Below are 13,858 nucleotides of genomic sequence, written 5' to 3' on the forward strand. Positions count from 1 at the left end.
AAGGTAGAGAGGGGTGGGGGAAGAAAAACTGGGGAAAATTCAGAGAGGAGGGAAAGGAGAAGTAAGGGATGAGCTTGAAGGGTGAGAGACAGGGAAAAAAAAGCCATGCGATAAGGGGAAGGCAGTGCTAAGACAGCCTGAAGATGCCTGTCAAGTTCTCCTTCCTCACCTCTGCGTCCTGGCTTCCCTGGCTTCATGCAAGCCCCAGATAAAAGTCCATCTTGGACAGGAAGCCCTTCCCAGTTCTTCTTAATTCTAGTGCCTTCCTTCTTGATTGTTTCCAATTTATCCAGGACAGAGCTTGTTTGTACCTAGTTGTTTGCGTGTGAGCTCCCTGACCGGACTGAGAGCTCCTTGGGAGCTCTGGTCTACTTTGTATTCCCAGCACACAGCACAGTGCCTGGCACATAGGATGCTTCATAAATGTTTACTGACTCAGAGACAATACTAACCTTAAAATGCTAATGTCCTTCTCGGTCATGCCGAATCTGCTAGTTGAGTACATAACTTTAATTCCTAGGGTGAAGTTCTTTCATGGTAGACTAGGGAATAGCTAATGCTTAGCCTTTCACCCTTAGCATTCAAAGGCCTAGAAAATACCCCTCTACCGGAAGAATAAGGGTAATCAAGTTTAATCAAAAGTTACTTTGTTCTAAGGAAAACACAAGCATTGCACAGACCAGAGTCTCGACTCCATATGACAGTTGCCAGCAGGAAGCAGAAGGAAAGAGCATATGAATATAAGTTGTTTCCAACAGAACCAGAGGCCATATATACATATATATCAAGTGAAGTTTTCCAAGTTCTACCTTTTTCAGCGAAGGAGACTCGATAATTCTCTAAGAAGATCACTTTAAGCCTGTCTCCTACAACTGGATCCTGATTGACGACATTACCAATGGATGTAACCAACTTGATGATCATCTTAGCCATGTGATAACCAGGAGCAGCCTGCAAACAGAAAATGATCAGATAGATATAAAAATACATGGAAGGCTAGAGGTCACTTATGAATGAGAAAAATAAGAAAACAGTATTATTAGTTTATCAGGATAAATGCTCACAAACTAATACTTTTCTCTTGTAGGAGAGTTATTATAAACTGCTACTGAAATTAACTGAAACATTAAGGATGCCCTCATGAAATCATCTCATGTTATCACTCAACTTCTATGATAAGAATTTATAGCCTGAACCAGCCAAAATTTCTGCATTTGAAAACAGCCAATAAGTGTGCTGGTACACATAACTAATGGGCACCATTTATTACAGTAATGGTTTACATTTTTCAAAGGAAAATGATACCACATCCTCCTCTTTTCCTTATTCCAGGAGACAGTATAGATTGGGGTTCCTTTTTCTCAAACTCATCCAAAACCGATCAGCAATGGCTCTTAAAAAAAGACTGAAGTACTCAGTCTTCTGAACCTCTCAATTCCAGTTCAATCTGAATACTTAAGAAACCACTGATTACTTCACACTCCTAATCTCATCATATGCTGCTTCTACATCCAAGCATTTCCCAAGCAATCTTATTTCTAGTACCTTCCCTCTATCGATTATTTTCTACTTATCCTGTACGTAACTTGCTGTACATACTGGTTATGTTGTTTCTTTCCATTAGATTGTAAGTTCCTCAAGGGCAGAGACTGTCTTTTGCCTAATGCTCAGCACAGTGCCCAGCACATAAAAAGTGCTTATAAATGTTCACTGATTACTGGATACAAATATCCACACAGAAAGAGTTTTGCATTTCTTGAGGTAAAAGTGAGGCAACTTCTTAGTGATGAGGCTCATAGGATTTCTATCAAGCTACTCCAGACCTACAGTTATTTGAAAGATAAATCCAATACTTCAACGTACTACATACTGTAAACCTTCAAAAACACATATGAACAGCCACTTGTTGATCTTAACTAATTGTCTTTAAACACGATCTCATACTTCTCAGGGAAGATCAAGTTCTTCACATTGGTTCATCCAATTTGTTTTCTCTCCCTCATGAATTCCCTTTAGGCGTTTGGAAAGATAAGAAAGGGAGACAAACAAACAAACAAACAGGAGGCCATCAGGCTTCCCAGGCCACAGAGTAAACAAAAAGCCACCAAACTAAACTTATCATATCAAGCAATGATCTTACTGAATCAGGAAGACCTGGGTTCAAGGTCTGACACTGCTAGCTGTGTAACAAAGGACAAAGCACTTGATTGCTCTGAGCCTTATTTTCTTCCTTTGCAAAATGAGGCTAAAATAATAAGAAGTTACCTAATTCACAGAACTACAGAGAGGTTCAAATGACATAAGGTATAGAAAGTACTTTGTGAACTTTAAAAGATAAATGTTAATATTTATCTGTCTTTTCAAAAAACTCCTGGGGCAGCTAGATGGTGCAGCAGATAGAGCACCAGCCCTGAAGTCAGGAGGACCTGAGCTCATATCTGGCCTCAGACCAAACACTTGACACTTACTAGCTGTGTGACCCTGGGCAAGTCACTGAACTCCAACTGCCTAAAAAATAAATAAAATAAATAAAATAAATTAAAAAAAACTCCCACCACCATTACACTAATGCCAAGGTCTCACTCTCTCTCATCTGGGCTCTGGCAATGCTTTTCTAATTGATCTCCCTGCCTCAATTCTCTCTCAATTACAAAGCATCCTGCACACCACTGCTAAAGCAACATGGCCCCCAGAGTAGAGTCACAATTGGTTAGCCTCCACAATTAGGCTTTCATCCACTCTTGCCTCCTGCTACATCCAAATATTCTACATTCCAGGCCAACTATTATTCCCTGACTCCCAAACGTGCCTTCTGTTTTCCCTGTTTTTGCTCCCTCTTGCTAGAATGCCCTTTCTCTATCCCAATCTCCAGCTGCTGAAATCCCACTCATCCAGAGCCCCTCAAATGCCACCTCCACCATTAGCCTACTTCTTCCCCTCTAAATAGATGTAAGCCACCAGAGCTTACAGCATCTATATTCTCCTTTGTGTGATGGCTGCTTGTGTACTTGCAATATATGTATAAAGTGCTTAGCACAGTGCCTGGCACATGGCAGGAGCTTACAAAGGATTACTTGCTTTCCTCCCTTTCCTTCATCACAACATTAGCTCCAAGAGCTGAGGGCTACATTATTTTTATTTTTTATTCAATGCACAATCTACCAAAATGCCTTAATGTCATGGCACCCAAATATCTAATAAACTGAAACAATACTACAAAGAACAACCTCACAGAAATGCTGACTATTTAATACACTTAACAGCCTACAGGATGCTCATCCAAGCCATTACATTGTGTCAAACAACAAATCACGTCACCTACACTGGTACCCTCAAATTCTAACAACCCGCTTAAGAATCTCAGGGAAAAAAAGGACTGCAGATTTCAGAGTCCAATGACATCAAGTAAGACCTCCTTAAATTGGCATCTTTCAAGGCTATATAGCTTTTCATGAAGTGCTATGCTTTTAAGGGATACTTTCCCTATGTTCTTTGATTACAAAACTGGTAGAAGGCTGTATTTATTTTATGCATGGATACAAAGTGTATCAGAAGTTTGCAGAACCAGTAAGTGTATTTGTAATCTCTATTTTAGTCCACTAAGCATTCCTGAAATAGCTTATATTATATAACCTAAGTACTATACACATTTAAAAATATAAAAAGATGGATTAAAGGCCAAATACAGCTTAATTTCCAACTGATAAGATAGCCACACCCTATACTTTGTGTCCATTTTCCAAATACTGAAGAGAAAGGGATGACTGAATTCTAAGAATGCTATAGTAAGCATCTGCCAATGATTTAATCAGAGGAATTTAGGGGGGTAAATAACAAAGAGCAAAGAGAGTAGTATTTGCTCTGGGTTAAATGATCTGAATGTCTGTGGTATAGTAAGCAAATAAATAGCCCAGGCTTGATCACCCTAAGCTAGCTATCCATGGGTAAAAAAAAGTGAGTAAGCCAGTCCTAAAACTAACTGCATGGCCACAGTGTCCTGCCATTGTTTATGTGTGTGACATGGTGGCTGTTAAGAAATTACAGGGTAGGATTCCTCTATCAGAAGTTTTTTCAAAAGCCTCCTTCCTCTGACTGTAAAAGTAGGAGTAAAAAAAGGACGGCAAGGTGCATTTAAAATTTTTTTTAAGTTACCATCCTGAATTATAAATCCAGGAGACAAAAACTGGCAGAGATGCTAATATCCTATTTCTATAAAGTCACCAGGTCCACATATGATTCACGTGAACAACATGCTGAGGCCTTTAAAAAATGCACAATTATGATTACTGAGAAACTATCACAGATCAGCTACAAGAGACTTTGGCAGGCCTCTGGCTGGTTGCTGAATGACTGAACAAAGTATTTAATAAATGCTTGCCATTTGCAAAGCACTGTGCTAAGAGCTAGGGACACCCAGAGAAAAGTAAGAAAGCCCTGCTCTCAAAGAACTCACATTCTAAGAGTGGAGACAACCCATATGGAAGGTTTCAGCTGCAAATCAGATGGAAAGGTCGGATACAAGATGGTAGTGCTTCTTCATTAACATCATTTTCACTGATAAAATTACATCACTTTCTGATGCTTAACCATTTGACAGGCTCAAGGACTTTGGTAGCAAGAACTTTCTCAGATCCTAGAGTTGCCTCCCAGAATGAAGGCTGTGAGGGCTGGGCCTAGAAGCAGGACAGGTAGTCTGGGAGGCAGAGGGGTGGCAGCTCCCTGGACTTCTGTGTTCATCTGACTGTTGTAGTTGTTGCTGGTGGGAAGGAAAGAGGTGTCCCTTTTCCACAATGATTTCTCTCCTCCAAGACAGCTACAAAGGCTGGTCTGGAAACATTTCTGGTGATTTAGGGGATACTATTGATGAGGTCTAGAGGTTAGAGGTCCTGAAATCCCAAAATCGCGACACTCAGGTCCTGCCCAAAAGAATTCAATCCAAGCCTTCTTTTAGCCAAAAACAAGGTTTATTGAAGATTCGCCATATTAGCCAGACTCTTAATGAATCTCAGCATCTATGCACTATTGGCTAGATTGTGAAAATCTGAGCAGTGGCTAGATTATAAGAACCCCAGCATCTTAATGGAGACAAGATGGACCTTATATACAGAAAGACTGTGGGAGGGATCCAGGAGTGGCCAAATAGTCTAGGAGGTAACAATTCCAGGGAAATGGAGTCTAGGTGGAACCTCGGTAGGAAGTGGCCTGGGGCCATAGGGAGGCAAGACAATGGAGGGCCAGGCTAGGTAATTGGGGGGATTGGGTGTAGCCAAAATAAAGGGCCAGGCTAGGTCAAGGATAACAGAATTGTGGCATTAGGTGTAGGCAAAACAATGGAATCACGGCCTCAAGGGAACGCCAGAGATCTCCTTGATCAAGTGGGAGAATTCAAGAACAGTCCAAAGACTCATAGGCCCATAGACAAACAGAGCCCATAGACAAATGGAGCCCAAGACAAAGGTCTCACTTTGGGCCCATACCCCATCACTATCACTACTATTCACAATGCTCTTGGACTCAGGGCTTCAGGCTATTTCCACTGAGGTCTGAGGGAAGATGGTGGTCAAGGTAGTGGTAATGGTGGTTCAATTAGCCTGGCACACAATGAATTAACTATATATCCATATCTATATCTTTAAACAACATTCTCTTTTCCCTCTCATTAGAATTGCCCTTCTGTGTCTTTAGAATCTCACATCTTCCTAGCCTGACTTCCTCTGAAGATGCTTGCTATTTGTGTCATCTCTGGTAAGTCAGTGAACTTCCCTCATCTGTAAAATGGGGGGGGGATTGGGTTAGATGCCTCTGAGGTCCCATCCAGTGCTAAATCTATGATCTTAAGAATTTTAATTAATGAGATCTTGCCTATCTTTCCTCTGAATTTTTTAAAATTTGCTCTTCCCAAATCTAGAGTACCTGTCAAAACAATGTCTTTACCAGAAACTCTAAGAGGGCATGGTCACATCTCCTTCCCCTGAGGGTCCCATCATTTCCAACCTAGCAATCAGTTAATGATCCTTGGAAGGTCACAGAAAACAAAAGAATCACTGCCTCTTGGGACTGGAGAAGAGCAAACATGGTGCTTTCCTTTTTAAATTTAATATTTTATTTTCCCCCAATTACATGTAAAAACAATTTTCAACATTTTAAAAACTGAATTCCAAATTCTCTCCCTCCCTCTCCACCCTCCCTTATTGAGAAGGTAAGCAATTTGATATAGTTTATACATGTATAATTATGCAAAACATATTTCCATGTTAGTCATGTTATAAAAGAAAACACAGACCAAAATAAAAATAAAAACAAAATTAAATTAAATTTAAAAAGTTAAAATAAAATTTAAAAAAATTAAAAAAATAAAAACCCAAGAAAAAAATTAAAAGTATGCTTCAATTTGTATTCAGACTCCATCAGTTCTTTCTCTGGAGATAGACAGCATTTTTCATCACAAGTGCTTCAAAGCTGTCTTGGATAAATGTGTTGATGTTCAAAAAAGGAAACTGAACATAGGATACAAAACTTAACTTAATTTTTATGCCTGCTGATATTGTATAAAGTGTTATTAAAGGGATGGTGAATGAACCTACAGAAATAGAGTGATCATTAATAATGAGCATGGTTTTATCAAAAAACCAGCCAAGACAGCCTAATTTCATTTCCTTTCTTGACAGGGTTACAAGACTGACAGAGAAGCCCTGTGGTGTAATGGATAGAAGGCTGCCTCAAAGCCAGGAAGACCTGGATTCAAGCCTTCCCTCTAACACATCCTGGCTGGGAGACCATGGGCATTTAACCTCTCACTACTCTACACAACTAAGAGATGCTGACCTCCTTATATACAAGTTTCCTATTCCAATGAGATCCCCATCTGGTCTCTGTGCTCTTAGCAGTCTAAAGATCAAAGGATTTAGTCTAATCCCTACATTTTAAACATGAGGAAACTGAGGCCCAAAAAGGGTAAATGGCTCTCCCAAAGTCACCTAAGTAGAAAGGCAAAAAGCCAGGATTTGAATGCAGGTCCTGGGCCTCTTAAATTTAGCAGCCTTTCCTCTAAACCACACTGCCTCCTACAAAGTATATGACAAAGGCCTTCATACTATTCCTGCAGGAAAAGATGGAGAAATACCTGGAGCAAAGCTGGAGCTACCTAAATGATACATAAAGAGCATTCACGAAGGGCTTGATGTCACCTCGCCAAGGGGCCTCTCATGGAGTGCCCAAGGCATCTGTGCTTGGCTGTTTACTATTCAGTGACTTGGATAAAGACATTATGAGGGGGGAAAAGACCACTAGGGCACACCTGTGAAACAAGTGAATAAACATAAAGCTAGGAAGGACAAAGAACACAATAGATAAGCGAGTATTCAAAAAGAGCTTGATGGTCTCTAGCGTTAAGTCCAATGAAAGAGGAAATTTAAGAGAGATCAATGTATACTCGGGTGCAAAAAATTCATTTCACAAGAATAAGGTAGGGATAGTTTGCCTAGAAAGAAATCTGACTGAAAAATAACTGGGCGAAGTTTAATAGACTTTCAGGTTCAATGATATAGAAGTCACTAAGATGCACTGGAAGACAAATTTTTTAGCCACAGTAACTCTAGGAGAACATCTACTAAGGTAGTAGATACTGCACAGACAAGTTATCCAACTAACATTCAAAAGGATTATAATCTTTCCATCACGGACACAAAAACGTACAAATTCTACTAACATATATTTAGGAATCTATAAGAAAGACACCTTACCTTTCCCCCAATCATGACAGTCCTTGGTACAAAGGATTTGCCTGGGTCTTTCCTTATTCCTACGGGGTTAACAAAGAAGGTTAAAGTGGGACAATTACTTTAAAAAATCATTTCATGTTACACCTGATTGATAAAGCCCTTTCTTCACTCCAACATACTTTAAATATCTAACAACAGAGGAAAACATCAAAATGATATGACTAGAGAAGAAAGGATAGTTCTTCCATATAGATGAAACATAAAATATGGCACAGTAATTGCAACTTAACTTGCTCAGAAAAATAATTTTCTTCTCCATTAGTGAAAAGTATGCTCATTTCCTTTTTTTTCCTGTGTACAATCGAGGTTATTAACAATTGTTAATATTTAAGAGATAAACATAAAAACAGCCACCAAGAATACAAATTATAGGTGCAATTTTTCTGAGTGGATCATTTTAACAACTTTAAAAAGATCTGGTCATAAAAATCTCATGAGAAACTCAAAAGTAATTTGGGGGATGTTCAACATTGCCTGAAAGCCCTTGAATAGACTGAAAGAGAATATTGCCACTGCCATTAAAAGTTCTATCACAAACTATCATGGGATCACACATTTATAGCTGTACAGGAACTTACTGGTCACTGAATCTGACCTCTTCATTTTATTTTATTATTATTTTATTTTTTTGGCTAGGCAATGGGGTTAAGTGACTTGCCCAGGGTCACACAGCTAGTAAGTGTTATGTGTCTGAGGCCAGATTTGAACTCAGGTCCTCCTGAATCCAGGGCCAGTGCTCTATCCACTGAGCCACCTAGCTGCCCCAACCTCTTCATTTTAAATTAGGGCCCAGAGTACTAACCTGCTCACTGCCATACAGATAATAATTGACACAACCAGCATTTGCACTCAAGCCCTCTGGCTCCACATTCACAACTTAAAGAATAATATCTAGAATCACACATAATCAGATAATTTGTTTATACCTGTAAAGGCTCTCAGAGATAATTCCCTCACTTCAAAGATGAAGAAGCTAAAGCCCAAGAGGTTTCAGTGAATTGTTCTGGCTAATGTGGATACCAAACGGAAGAGCCAAGGCCAGAAGTCAGCCAGCCTTCCTCCTTTCTGATTCTTTTCACAAGGTCACTGTGTTGGTATCTTAAATGCACCAATCAAAACATAAAAGATAAACTGATCTCAGTTTCTCAGGTCCTATTCCAAAGGTATTACATCAGCTTCAACCTGGGCCAAGGGAAGAGAACCAGGCTTCACTATCCTCACCAGCCATCAAGCTAAAGTTGCTGAAGGCCACATGCCAGTGATAGAGGGCAGAAGTTTAATCACAGGGCAAATCCACTGGATCAAGGAAAACACAACCTAAGGCCACCAGGAAACCTCAGCCATCAAAGCTGGATTGAGAAAACTACAATTCTTATCAGCAGCCAATGGGGATCAATGAAATTAAGGGCTATGAGATCACATCAGCCTTTAACGAGTCCATGTTAAGCAATGTCTCACACGCTTTTACCAGCTTTCCTTCAATATGTTACAATATAATGTTATAATAAGACTTATAAAACATTTTGTTATTTTTTTAAAATCTCATGTGATCCTAAGAGTTATGAGGGATATTATAATCCCTATTTTATAGGTGAGGAAATAGGTTAAGGGAAGTTGTAATTTGCCCATGGACCCAAAGCTATTTAAAAGGTGGGCTGTGTGGGGCAGCTAGGAGGCACAATGGATAGTGCACCGGCCCTGAAGTCAGGAGGACCTGAGTCCAAATCTGGCCTCAGACCAAACATTTGACACTTACTAGTTGTGTGACCCTGGGCAAGTCACTTAACCCCAACTGCCTTAAAAAAAAAATGGCATGTGAACCTTCTTGCCTCAAAGTCTACTCAGAGCCCTATCTGCTAGAGTGCATTGACCCTGACCAATGTACCTTTTGTCATACAGGTATATGTCAGTCTTCTTCATCAAATCTACTAAAGTATGCAATGTGATCTGTTTTATTTATTTATTTTTAGAAATATGTTATCAATTTCATTGAGATGTTGTAAAGATTAACCTAACTTGTATCAATTCTAAGGTATTTTACCAACAGAGAGCCAGTGGTCCCAAATAAGCTCCAAACAGTTGAAGGAGCCATGTCTACAAGACCAAGCTGCTGAAGGAATTCTATCTTTCTTACAAAGTTAATTTTCTTTTTTTTTAATATTAATCCATCATATTTTATAAAGCCAGGTAAACAAGGCTGGAAAAGTCTAGGTTAAGTACTTCTAAAGCTTAACAAACGAATTGTATATGGTTTTAAAAGAGCAAATGCCCTATAAAATTCAAATAGCTCTGAGTAGATTTCCTCACTGGCCTCACCATGAATATATCATATTGGATCTCAATTTTAAGCCTGTGCTCCTAGAATCCTCCTCACTGAAATCCTCCTCTTTCCTATCTATCGCAAACCTTCATTCCAACCCTTATATTTCCAAGCACCCTTCCTGCTTGAAGCCTTTCCTGTCAGCTCCCATCCTTAGTGACAGTACTCCCTTTTCTCTGAATTCTCATGGTACTACTTACTGTTCAGATCATTTATATCTCCGGATCTGATTTAAAATAAACACCTCATGCTGTTAATGAATTATTTCACATGTGTAAGTTTCTGTAATTCTGACTAGATTTTTTTAAGCTCCTTTAGGCAGTAACTCTGTTTTACTTATTTTATATTCTCCTTAATGCACAGTAGTGGGAGGAACAAAGTAGGTATTCAATAAGTACTTCCTAAATGAATGTCTTGATAATTTTTTTCTAGTTTTGTCTACATATTTTATCTAGAAAGCTGATATCTATTGATACTTATAAAAACTTTCAGTTCAGGTCAAAATAAACTTAATTTTAGGAAAACAGAACACATTCTCTGTTCCCCTATGAATCACTAAAATTAAGATCTGAGATCCACAAAAATCGTACCTCACTCTATGCCAAAAGACTCCATTCTATTAGTTGGAGAAAAAGTAAGTACAATTATGCAACATTAAGGTAACAAGATTTGATATTTATTAATTAGAAAATGGTAATTTAACTTAAAAGACAATCTTTTTTGACACAAAAGATCAAAAATACGAGGTAAAACAATTACCCTCCATTTCTCAGAAAGCGAACTTTAAGACTAAGTGTGTAAACAACTATTAGCTGGCACTGCTGGAAGAAATAGCATAATTTCAATCTGGAATCTGACGTAGCAAAAAAAAGGAATTGAATTTGGAGTGTAAATCCCAGATCTGTTACTGTGATCTTAGAGAAGTCAATTTCCTAATCTGTAAAATGAGGTGGCTGGGCTAAATGATATCTAAAATCTTTTCTAACTCTAGATATGACCCTAAAAGTGAAACACAAGTCTGTTATCCCACATTACCCTCTCTTTGGTATGATCACAGTCTGAGGGGAAATGACTGTCAGGCTACTATAGTAATGAACTATAAGAGAGAAGAATAGTAGAGGAATGGCAAAATGAAATGAGAACTGAAGAGGTGGAGGAAATTGTTGGGAACAAAGGGGCCCTAGAAGGAGGAAAATAATGAAGCTTTTAAACTATCACAATCATGAAATAGTTAATGCCCCACTGAAACCTGAAATGCTAAAGAAGCCAACACTTACGGTTGTATAGAGTGATGATGTGTAAGCAGTTCAGCAGCTGCCTCTTGTACTCATGGATTCTCTTCACATGCACATCAAACATGGAAGAGGGATTGATTTTCACCTTGTATTCCTGCTCTAGGAAGGCAGAAAACTTCAGTTTGTTTTCCTAGGGAAAAGAAACAGAAGGAAACAATTGACTTTTTCTTGATTTTCTTTTTGCCTGGCAAATATTACGATGTTGTCCAAGAATGGCTTTGAGGATCTAAAGACATGCCATGTATCCAGCTATTCCTGTTCCCTAAAGGAAAGCTCAGACACAGCATCTTTTCCCATTCTGCTGGAAATCTAATGGGGATGTAAAAATTCACAGGTAGTTAAAGAAGGGTAGGGGAAGCACAACACTATAAGCCTTAAAGATCAAAGCTGAGATGAAAAGATTAGACTGGGAGTGGGGATCCTGAGGCCTAGAGGCCAAACGTGGCCTTCTCCATCCTCAAGTATGGCCCTTTGTCTGATCAAAACTTCACAGAACAAATCCCCTTAACAAAAGGATTTGTTCTGTAAAACTTGGACTCAGTCAAAAGGCTACAGGATCCCCACTCCTGGGTTAGATAAACAGCAAGTGGCAGAAAGAGGTGCCAAAATAAAAAGGAATCACTGAATGTAGAAGAGTGCCAGTACTAGAGAATGAAAAGAGTTAAGAGAAAGAAGAAGAAACAATAATGACAATTTTAAAACAGAAAGTATCACTAGCATTACATTAAGTTAAACATCTGGGAAAGAGAAATCAACTTTGTACTATGTAATATTTTTAAAATGGAAAAAACACCATCAGATATAAATCAATGAGGAAAGGAATTCTGTTGTGTTTTATTTCAAGGTAGCTATACAGGGATTCATTTTTTGGTTTGAAAGGCTTCAAATTACATAAATTCAGCTTTTTATTAGCATTGCTAAAGGTCACATTGTCAGCAAGTTTTTAAGATAAAACCTGTCTACACTAAGAGACCATTAAGGTATGCTTTTTAACCTACAAAGCACATGGCTTAAACTACTACTCTTCAGCGGTTTTCCATACCTATAGCACAATTTCACTTCAAAACAAAAGTTGTTTACAGTACTCAATCTGACAAATAGTGGAGGCAGCGAGGTGGCAAAGTGGACACAGCAATGAGTTTGGACTCAGGAAGACCTGAGTTTTAATCCTGCCTCAGTTGCTTACTAGCTGTGTGACCCCAGACAAGCCACTTAACCACTCCTAGTCTTGGTTTCCTCATCTGTAAAATGGGATAATAACCTATTTCATAGGGTTGCTGTGAGGATCAAATGAGATAACTTATATAAAGTGCTTCACAAATTTTAAAGGGCTATATAAATGCTAGCTATCATTATGATTACTTTTATTACATGCCTATTATGTGTCAGGTACCGTGCAAGGTGTGAAAGATACAAAGACAAAACCAAAATGTCCCTGCCCTCAAGGAGCAGAGTTGCTCCTTCAAGGAGTTTGACCAGGGGGATTTATGCACAAAAGCAAGAAATTAAAAGACTATGCAGAACAATTCAAAACAGTTTCAAGAGAGAGACAGAGCAAAAAACTATGAGGAAAAGGAAAAGTCTTATGTAGAAGGTGACAGCTGAGCCACGCTTTGAAGGGAGGAAGGGATTCTAAGAGATGGAAATGAGGAGGGAGTGATATGCAAATACAGGAGAATTAACTGAAAAGCCCCAGGAGAAGATGGAAAGTTATACTCTGGTAATAGCTAACAGTCCAGTCTGGATGGGAACACCGAGAACATGAAAAAGAATAATATAAAACAATAATGAAACAGGTAGGTGGGAGCCAGATTACGAATAACTTTTAGTCAAAGGTTAAGGAGTTTATTTTTCCCAAAGGCAAAAGGAAGCCAATGAAGAGCAGGAGAATAACATAGTCACACCTGTGCTTTAAAACATCAATTTGGCAGCTGTGTGGAGGATGGGCTGGAGAAGAGATTGGAAGTAGAGAGACAAGTAGGAGGCAACAAGCGATAGTTCATTTGAGAGGCGATAAGGATCTGCACTAGGGTAGAGACTTCGGCAAAGGGAAAAGAAGCAGACAATTGCAAGATATGCTACAAAAGTAAAATAGGCCAGATTTATTAACTGACTCTGGATACCAGTGGGAATTAAGGGAAAGGAAATAATCAAGAGTATTATTATTGTTAATCAAGACTATAAGATTACAAATCTGAAGTGACTGGAAGAAGGTAGTGACTCAACAGAAACAGAAAAGTTTGGAAAAGGGGTGGATTCATTCACTCAACAAGTATTAATTAGAAATAAGAGAATAAATTTCTCAGCAAAGAACTGTTTTTGTGCAAGAGTTACATACCAAACTTATTCACCAATCTGCATGTAGTAGATACTTACTTTTTTTTTCTTTTTTAAACTAAATTAGACTGCTAACCATAGTCCACATGGAGTAATTCAATCACTGAGTTTCAAATGCTCAATGT

The 13,858-nt window shown here is 38.7% G+C and overlaps 1 protein-coding gene across 1 annotated transcript in view; it reads right to left on the bottom strand.

Moving 5' to 3' along the window:
• Positions 1–13,858, bottom strand: part of PYGB (glycogen phosphorylase B) — an 85,933-nt gene that overhangs the window by 12,278 nt on the left and 59,797 nt on the right. The window contains exons 14-16 of the mRNA XM_020987329.2: positions 11,379–11,526; positions 7,743–7,801; positions 810–951 (exon numbers count right to left, since the gene is read on the bottom strand). Coding sequence (XP_020842988.1) covers positions 810–951; positions 7,743–7,801; positions 11,379–11,526 — 349 coding nt within the window. The remainder of the gene's footprint in view (positions 1–809; positions 952–7,742; positions 7,802–11,378; positions 11,527–13,858) is intronic.

Source organism: Phascolarctos cinereus, unplaced genomic scaffold (genome assembly GCF_003287225.1).
Source record: "Phascolarctos cinereus isolate Bilbo 61053 unplaced genomic scaffold, phaCin_HiC Scaffold_2;HRSCAF=192, whole genome shotgun sequence".
NCBI classification, from domain to species: Eukaryota; Metazoa; Chordata; class Mammalia; order Diprotodontia; family Phascolarctidae; genus Phascolarctos; species Phascolarctos cinereus.